Genomic DNA, 9,903 nt, shown 5'->3' with positions numbered 1-9,903 from the left:
AGGCAGTGTCTCAACTGGATCTTGTATGCTGATAGTCCACACATGGATTGAGGGCTGCAGGCCCAACAGCCCAAAGCGGAGACAGGCTTTAAAATATGTTCTTCTGTTGCAGCTTTAAGCAAGGCCTGATGGAAGTCAGAAGGTTGAGGCTTGTTCTGAAGGGTTAGGCCATGTACCTGGCTAAAATGACACGGGGAGAGTATAAAAAGCTTTTTTCTTTCAGTTGCCACTTGCTTGCCTCAAGCCTAAGTTTACATTTTGACCTAGTACTCACACAATTGAAAAAAATGTTTTAAGACGAAATATTCACAGTACTATGTTCTCTACTGTAGACTTTGAAGTCTGGATTGTAATGTTTCACCAACTGTATCCTTTTAATTAAAAATGTATATTGAGACCTCTCTGTCTTCTCTGCACTAGGAGCAGCTTTCCTGCCATAGCCCCTCATCCCCTGAAAATGTATACCTGCACCAAGTTTGTCTCCACCCCTTCCCTGGTCAGGAGTGCCTCTCAGCTGCTGAGTCGTCCATTGTCTGCAGTGGTCCTGAAACAACCAGAGACACTGAGAGATGAGAATTTCAGCTGCTTGACAGCCCCACATTCCTTGATTTCATTTGTCCCTAGTCGCAACTTCCAAACCAGCACTGTCTCAAGGGATATTGACACAGCAGCCAAGTTTATTGGGGCTGGGGCTGCCATGGTTGGAGTGGCTGGCTCTGGAGCTGGGATTGGGACTGTATTTGGGAGCCTCATCCTTGCTTATGCCAGGAATCCTTCTCTGAAGCAGCAGCTCTTTTCCTACGCCATTATGGGCTTTGTCCTCTCCGAGGCCATGGGGCACCTTTGCCTGATGGTGGCCTTTCTAATCCTCTTCGCCACTGTGTGAAGGAGCCATCCCCACCTCCTGTAGTTTGTTAGTTTTCTCCCCCCCATGTCTCATCTACCTATGTGCTCCTTTCCCTGTAACTCCTCAGGCAGCCTGGGCAAACTGATTGGCTCAGGGTTTGACTGAGGAAAGAGAAATAATCTTAATAAGATAAAAAGTGTATTGAACAGTATTAAATTGATTTCAAGAGCATTGATCGATCATATTCTCTATTTAAAAAGCAAAATAAAAACCAAAACTAAAAAAAAAAACCCTCTATACTGTTGTTCCTGTTGTATGCCATTGAGTCAGAACCAACCCATAGCTAACCTTCCAGCTAATTTTCGGAGACAGTAAATTAAATGGGAGGAAATTATTCTTGGAGCAGCTGGTACATTCTGATAGCACGCATTCATATTGTAGTGCTGCTTCTTAACATGAGTCCATCAGTGCTGAACGTCATGCTGTTGCTTTCTGTTATGTGCCACCGATTTGCCTGTGACCCATAGCGACCATATGTACAGCAGCTCTGAAGCCTGCCCTGAGCCAGTCTCATTAATTCCTACACACCAACCCTCGTTGCTCCAGCTACTGTATCAATCCATTTCATCGGGGGTCTTCCTCTCTTGCCCTGTCCCTCCACCCTTCTGAGCATGATGTCCTTCTCCAAGGACTGCTTTTTCCTGGCCACATGCCCAAGTGTGTGAGAAGGAGCTTGAAAATGAAGAATAACTACATTAAAACAATGGGTGGGTGGGGTGAAGGAAATCAGATCTTTTGTCAAAAACTTTGTAATTAAATCAGAGTAAAATAAAAAACCCAACCCAGAAAAAAAACAAGTATTTTGGCACTACTTTACCAAAGCATGTGCTCACACCATGCTTCTATGACACATTTTGGTAATTCTCTTATTTCAAACTTGATCATAGTGTTACTGCACTCCACAATGAACACCCATGGAAGCCACAGTCAAGAATGATATGTTTCATTGGGCAGATCTGCTAACAGGACCTTTTTAAAGTACTGATGAGCAAGGATGTAAAAAACTATACCTGACCTAAGCCATGCTATTTTCAATTTGTTCATATGCGTATGAAAGTTAGACAATGTCTAAGGTATACTAGAGAAGACAATTCTTGTGAATTGTGATATTGATGAAGAATATTGAATATAACACAGACTGCCAAAAGAACATAAAGATCTCTCAAGTGTAGCCAGGTGATACGTAAAAGCAAGGATAGTGAGACATCTCACCTACTTTGTGTTGTGAGGAGGATGAGAACAGGTGTTCTTGGATTCCCGTTCTTCTCAGTGGTAACCATAACTTACCATGATTCACACAGTGAAATGTCTTTGCATAGTCAATAAAGCACAAATAGTCATTCTTTTGGTATCCTATGCTTTCATTCAGGCTCCACCTGACATCAGCAATGATATCCCGTGGTCACACTGCTCTTCAAAACCCAGAGAACTTCGGGCAACTCTGTATAAGGACTTTTATAGTAACTCTTTGAATGCTCTTTAGCAATATTTTGCTTGCATATTCTAGTTTTGATAATTTCCACATTTTGTTAGATTACATTTCTTGGAAATGGGAAGAAATAATGGATCTCTTGGGCAGGCAGCTATCCTCCAAATTTTCTAGCATCGATAGGTTAGCATGTCTAGTCCATATACATGTTTCAACTAAAAGATGAAGCACTAGACATGCTAACCACCCTCCCAAGCATGATGTCCTTCTCCAAGGACCGGTCTCTCCTCACAATGTGTTCAAAGTATGTTAGACGGAGCCTCAGAATCCTTGCCTCCAAGGAGCAGCCCGGTTTAACCCTTTCCAGGATGAATCTTTTTGTTTTCCTAGCAGTCCATGGTACTCTCAGTACTCTCTCCAGCACCACAGCTCAAAGGCATCAATTATCCTTCTATCCTCCTTGGTCTTTGTCCAACTCTCTGATGCATAACAGGTGATTGCGAAGACCATGGCCTGTATCAGACGCACCTTAGTCTCCAGAGAGACACCATTGCTCTTCAGTACTTTGGAGAGGGCCCTAACAGCAGACTTTCCCATGGTAATGCACCTTTTAATTTCCTGGCTACTGGTGCCAAGAGTGTTGACTGTGGAGCCAAGCAAACTAAAGCTGTGAACAGTCTCTATCTCTTCACCGTTCTCCCTGTTGCTGCCAATTGGTCCAGTGGTGAGAATCTTTGTCTTCTTGACATTGAGCCTCAATCCATATTGTAGGCTGCAGTCCTTGACACTCTGCAGCAGGTGCTTCAGGGTATCCTCAGTTTCAGCAAGCAGGGTTGTGTCATCTGCATAACACAGATTGTTGATGAATCATCCACCAATCTTGACCCCACATTTCTCCTCATAGAGCGCAGCCTCCCGGATAACCTGTTCTGCATATAGGTTGAAAGGGTATGGAGATAGCATGCATTCCTGGCGTACACCCTTCCCAATTTTGAACCATGCAGTGTTCCCTTGCTTTGTTCTGACAACTGCCTCCTGGTCCAAGTATAGGTTTCGCATTAGAACGATCAAGTGTTCTGGGATTCCCATTCTTCAAAGAGTCAGCCATAGTTTGTTATGATCTACACAGTCAAATGCCTTTGCATAGTCAATGTAACACAGATAGACATTCCTCTGGTATTCCCTGCTTTCAGCTAAGATCCATCTAACATCAGCTACAATATCTCTAGTACCACGACCCCTTCTAAACCCAGCCTGGACTTCTGGCAGTTCTCTGCTGATGTGCTGTTCCAGTCGTTTTTGGATAATCTTCAGTAGAATCTTGCTTGCATGTGAAATCAATGAGATTGTTCTACAGTTTCCACAGTCTGTTGGGTCACCTTTCTTTGGAATGGGAACAAATATAGATCTCTTCCTGTCAGTTGGCCAAGTGGTTGTTCTCCAGATTTCTTGGCACAACTTGGTGAGCATGTCCAGGGCAGAATCTGTTAGCTGAAATATGTCAATTGGTATACCCTCTATTCCTGGAGCCTTATTTTTTGCCATTTCCTTCAAAGCAGCCTGAACTACTTCTTTCATTACCGTAGGCTCTTGCTCATATGTTGTTTCATGAAATTCTTCTGTGTCTGCCAATTCCTTTTGATACAGTGATTTAGTATATGTATATATAAATATATGTGTATATATGTGTATAAAATGTAAGGGTTTACAAAGAGCTTGTTTTCATTCATTCTCTCATACATGCTTTCCTCCCTCATCCTTTTCCAATTGCCCTTAAAAGACTATTAATTGTCATAAACATGGCTTTTAATTGCCCATTCCTTTCACATTTTCCTTTTCCTCATCCTTCTTACTGCAGTGTTTAATATTTATGCTGCTTTTCACACCTCTCCTTCAATCCTAGGACTAAAGTAGTGGGCTTAGACAATATTTGTCCTTTTGTGACTGGGATATTTCATTCAGCATACTATCTTCCAGACTCACCCACATTGTGTAGTTTTTTACGAGTTCATCATTTTTCAATGCTGTATAGTATTTCATTGCTGGAATGTACTATAGTTTCTCTGTCCATACACTTGTTGATAGGTAACTGGACTGCTTCCCTGTCTTTGCTATTATGAACAATGCTGTGATAAACATGAATGTATGTATATCTGTTTGTGTAACCGCCTTTGGTTTCTTTAAGGTATATTCCCAGTGGTGGGGTAGTTGAGTTAAATGGTATTTCTTATTTCAACTTTTTAAGGAAGTGCCAGATTGCCCTCTGTAGTGGTTGTACCATTTTACGATCCCACCTGCAGGGTCTGAGAGTTAGGATCTCTCTGCATCCTAGCCAGCATTTGTTTGCTGCTCTATTGAAGTTTTCTGTGGTTGCTGGGATGAGAGGATACCTTATTTTTCACTTGATTTGCATGTCTAATAGCTAGAGATTTTCATGTATTTGCTGGTCACTTGATGTTCTTTGGTGAAGCTTCTATTTACCTCTTCTGTCCATTTTATGACTGAGTTGTTTGTATTTTTCTTGTTGATGTTCTGGAGTATTCTAGAAATTTCATTTATGAGTCCTTTATCAGAAATGTTCTTGCCAAACATTTTTTTTCCCCAGAGGTGCCTTTTAACTTTATGGGAAATATTTTTGATGTATAAAATTAGGCTTGATTTTTAGAAGATCCCCTCTCCTGGTTATCTGCTTTTAGTTAATCTTCCAAGTCTAGTCATGCCTTATATTAGGGCTGCTACATTGTTCCTGTTTTTTCCTCTGATGAACGTTATAGTTTTTGGTTTTATTCGTAGGTTCCTGATACAAGTTGAGTTGGTTTTTGGTTGGAGTTGGTGTATCATGTGAGATGTAGATCTTGCTTCAGTTTTCTGCAGATTGCTGTCCATGTTTTTTTAAATTTCAAGAGGCAGATGGGGTTGATTTCTGGGTTCTTGATTCTATTAGTTTGTTCTGTGTGTCTGTTGCTGTATCAATTTACTGCCTCTGAAAACCTGCTGGAGAGTCAGCTGTGGGTCAGTTCCAATTTTATAGCAGACAACACAACCATGCCTGTGTAGTAAATTTTGTGGCCAGGGGCTGTGAAATATCTTTTTCAGTATTGCTTATTCAGGGTTTCTTTCCTTTCCAAGTAAAATTCTTACTGTTTTTTCCATCTTTTTGAAGACTGTTGTCAGTATACATACTGTGATTGCACTGAATCTATAGATTACTTTTGATATAATTGTCATTTTCACGATAATGAATCTTCCTATCTGTGAGCATAGTATATTCTTCATTTTATCCTGGTCTCTTTTTGTTATAGTAGTAGTTTTCAATTTTCATTATAGGTCTTCTGTGTGTCTAGTTAGATTTGTTCCTATATATTTTACCTTGTGGCTAGCTATTGAGATTGGTATTGTTTTTATGAATTCCTTTGTTATTTTCACTTTACTTTTACAGAGACATCGGATGCTTTTTTATGTTGATCTTGTATCCTGCTACTTTACTCAATCAGTCAGTTATGCCCACCAGTTTTCTTGCTGAGTCTTTGAGCTTTTCTAGGAATCCTGTCATCTGCCCAGAGTGATAGTTTTCTTTCTTTGCCAATTCCAATGCCTCTTTTCTCCTTCTCTTACCTTAGTGCTTTTTTTCCTAGGACTTCCAATACAATATTTAATAGGAGTGGTGATAATGAGTATCTTTGCCTAGTACCTGTTATTAAAGGCAGACTATAATATTTCTCCACTGAGGAGGATGTTGGCTGTTGGTTTAGAGTAGATTCTGTTAATTACATTGAGGAAATGACCTTCATTCCTATTTTGTTGAGTATTTTAACAGGAAAGTGTTTTGAATTTTGTAAAAACCCTTTTTCCACACAAATTGAGATAAATGATCATGTGGTTCTTTAGTTTTATTAATGTGATGGATTATGTTTATTGTTTTTTCTTATGTTGGATCATCCTTGCATGCCTGTTATGAATCCTACTTGGTTGTGATGTATTAGTCTTTAATAGATTGTTGGGTTAAGTTGGCTAATATTTTGTTGAGGACTTTTGCATCTATATTATCTTTTTCATTCTGTTTTATCTGTCATAATGTTGCTCATTTCATTTAATATTTTTAATGTATTTTCTCTTTTCCTTTATTTGCCAGTGATATGTTGATTTTATTGACCCTTTCAAAAAAACAACCTCTACTCCTGTTGACAATTTCAATGTTCTGTTTTTTATTCCTTCCCCACATTTTTATTTTAATAATTTCTTTTAGAGGTTTTGAGGTTTGATTTGTGTTTTATTCTGTTTGTTGTGGGTGTTGTATAGTAAATTTTAATCCTTCCCTTTTGATACATTTGCTTATTGTTAAGAATTGACCTCAAAGTAATGCTTTTGCTATGTCTCAGAGGTTTTTATAAGTTGTATTTTCATTTTCATTTGTTTCAAGAAACCTTTTTATTTCTTTTTAAAATTTATTCTACTACCCAGTAGTGTTCAAGTTGGGTGTTATTTAGCTTTCAGGCGCATGGGGTTGTGTCCTTTATCTTCTTATTGTTGATTTTTAATTTTATTGCATTGTGTCTGAGAAAATATTTTGTAGTTCAATGGTTTGTGTTTTTTTTTTTTTAATTTATTGAGTCTTACTTTGTGATCTAACATCTGATCTATTCTGGAGAATGTTCCATGCCTGCTGGAGATGAAGATATATTGAACTTTTTTCAAGTACATTTTCTTATATGTCTATGAGGTCTAAGTGATTAATTATATAGTTCAGTTCTTCTGCATGTTTATTGAGTCTCTTTCTAGTCCTGTCTTTCATTAAGAGTGGTGGATTGATGTCTACAACTACTATTGTGATGTTGTCTATTAAGGCTTGTCTTGTGTATTTTGGAGCACCATCATTTGATGCATAGATATTATTATACTTATGTCCTCTTGTTTGACCCTCAAAGCATGTTCCTTCTTGTCTTTTATGGTGGTTTCTACCCTAGGGTTTCTTTTATTCAAGACTATTATTGCTACTCCTGCTTTTTTTTTTTTTTTTGGTTGCCATTTGTCTATTTTTCTCACCCTTTGATTTTTAGTCTATCATTGCTTCTTAGATGTGTCTCTTATAGAGAGCATAATAATGGGTTTTGTTTTTGAATCTGATCTGCTACTCTTTTCTTTACTGTTACATTTAAGCCGTTTATGTTAAATGTGATTTTTGAGAGGCAAAATTTTATTCCTGTCATTTTGTTTGGTTCTTTTTTTGTGTTACTAGTTTCTTTGATTCATCCACTTTTCAGAGATGTCATGTGGAAGGGCTTCCATTAGCATTTCTTGCAGCAATAGTCTTGTTTTCACAAGCTTTTTTACTTTCTACTTTTCTGAGAATGTCCTGAAATCTCTGTCATGGAGATGGAGATGAAGAGTTTTGCTGAGTACAGGATTCTCCCTTGGCAGTTGTTTTCTTTATGAGTTTTTTACATGTCATTCCTCTGTCTTCTTGCTCACATGGTTTCTGCTGAGAAATGGGTGCTTGATCTTATTGGTTCTCTTATATAAGGTAATTCCTAATTTTTCTATTACTGTTTTCAGAAATTTTTCTTTCTCTTTATTTCTGCAGATTTTGGGGTCTGTTCTATTTGAGGTTCACTCAGCGTTTTGGATGTCTATTTTCTCACTTTTCATGATACTGGGTATATATTCTTTTAGTAACTCTTACCTGATTTTTCCAGTGCTCTTTTAGACTACTGCTTGCTCTGGAATTCCAATCATACAGGTAGGATGATCACTTTTGGTGGTGATACACATAATTCTTGGACTTTGGGCATTTTCCATTTTTGTTTCTACTTTTTGCTGTAGCAGATCAGTGCTTAGAGTTCTATCTTTTGTTTCACTAATTCTGTTTCATCTTTTCCATTCTGCTCATCTGCCCCTCCAACATATAACAGCCTCTGAGATGTTGTTTTTATTATTCTGCATTGCTGTTTCTTGTTTTTGTGTGGTTACTAGCTTCATTGGTTTCTTCTGTCTAGTATTTGTAACATTTTTATTGGTTTGCATACAAGAATTTATATATATTGTGTTTCATGAGTATACATTTTGGTTTTTTTTTGTGTTTTATACAACCTTTAATTTACATTGTGTTTTATTCATGTACTTTGTATTTTATACAATCATTTGTACATAGTGTATTTTATATAATTAATTGCTATTGATTGGGGTCCAATATTAGCTCATATTTTCAAGTCTTCATTGAATCTTGACTATTCCTTCACCTTTCTATCAACTCAAGAACATTTGCTGTCCTAATGATTTCCCTCTTCTTTTTCTGCCTCCTCTCTTCACCCTTCCCCTTTTGAACATTTATACACATTTTGCTTAGTTATCCTTCTGTTTTTACAATGGCCTCATGCAGTATTTGTTCTTGTGAAACTGAGTTATTTGACTCAGCATAATGTTCTCTAGACTCTCCATGTTATATAATATTTTACAAAATACTTAGTTATTCCTTAGTGCTCCATGGTGTGAATGTACCACAATTTCTCAGTCCATTTATTGATGGGCATTTGGGCTGTTTCCGTTTTCTTGCCATTGTGAATAAAGCTGCTATGAACACAGGTGTGCATATTTCTGTTCATATTTCAGTTATAATTTCCTTGAGGTATACTTCTAGCAGTGAAATAGCTGGATCATAAAGGGTTTCTGTGTTCAGATTTTTAAAGAAATACCAAACTGCCTTCCAGTGTAGATGTACCATTTTATAATCTCAACAGAAGTGCATGAGATTTCCAATCTTTTGGCATTCTCTTATATATTGTTTAATTTCCTATTAAGCTTTGCTAATGCTACTAGAGTAAGATGTTTTTGATTTGTGGTTTTGATTTGCAGCTCCCATATTGCCAGTAATTTTGAACATTTATTCATGTGTCTGTTCCCCATCTGAATACCTTCACTTGTGTAGAGTGTTTTAACATCTTCTGTTCATTTTGCTATTGCATTATATTCTTTTTCTTGTGGTGCCACTGTACTATTCTGTAAACTTTGTTTATGAGACTCTTGTCTGTAATGTCATTGCCAAATATTTTTGTTTTCTCACTGTATGGGTTTCTTTTCACTCAATTGAAAAATGGTTTCATACACACAGGAACTTGATTTCCAGAAGATACCATTTGTTGGTTTTTATCCTCGCCTGGTTGTGCATGAATTGCTTTCTTAAAGTTCCTTTGGGCATTTTCTTCTTGTTTCCTGCAATTTTTTTTTTTTAGGCACTGAAACCACATGATCATTGTTCTTTTGAACTCCATTTCAGGAAGTTCTATCTTTTCATTTTCCGTAAAGTCCAGTGAGTCTGTGTTTCCATCACTTTTTTGGGGGAGGGGTGGGGAGTAACACTTTGCTTAGGTTTTCTGTGGTGTTTGAGTAGTCTGCTTCTTTGTCATTGTGGTGATGGTATTTTTGTACAAAGAAAAAAAAAGCTTTATTGTATTCTATTTGTTGGTAGTTTGATAGTGGTAAACTTGATTCTGTAGAGAGTTGTTGTTGTACCAATGCATTTAAGTAGAACTCCACAGTCACAGCAGTACAGGCAATCTCTTTAATCTGCGCT

The 9,903-nt window shown here is 37.6% G+C and overlaps 1 protein-coding gene across 1 annotated transcript; it reads left to right on the top strand.

The window, feature by feature from the left end:
* Window positions 1-457: 457 nt before the first annotated feature.
* LOC102858981 (ATP synthase F(0) complex subunit C2, mitochondrial-like) lies at window positions 458-886 on the top strand. Its single transcript, XM_006898371.1, has one exon. The coding sequence runs from the start codon at window positions 458-460 to the stop codon at window positions 884-886; it is 429 nt and encodes a 142-aa protein (XP_006898433.1).
* The last annotated feature ends 9,017 nt before the right edge of the window (window positions 887-9,903 follow it).

This window comes from Elephantulus edwardii, unplaced genomic scaffold, assembly GCF_000299155.1.
Source record: "Elephantulus edwardii isolate Elephantulus edwardi_28Jun2011 unplaced genomic scaffold, EleEdw1.0 scaffold00227, whole genome shotgun sequence".
In the NCBI taxonomy this organism is placed as follows: domain Eukaryota; kingdom Metazoa; phylum Chordata; class Mammalia; order Macroscelidea; family Macroscelididae; genus Elephantulus; species Elephantulus edwardii.
The sequence above is the reverse complement of the archived record's forward strand: the minus strand, read 5'-3'. Positions and strand labels throughout refer to the sequence as shown.

What these genes read in the sequence shown, in the direction of transcription:
- LOC102858981 (XM_006898371.1), top strand. Translation starts at nt 458, where the DNA reads ATGTATACCTGCACCAAGTTTGTCTCCACCCCTTCCCTGGTCAGGAGT.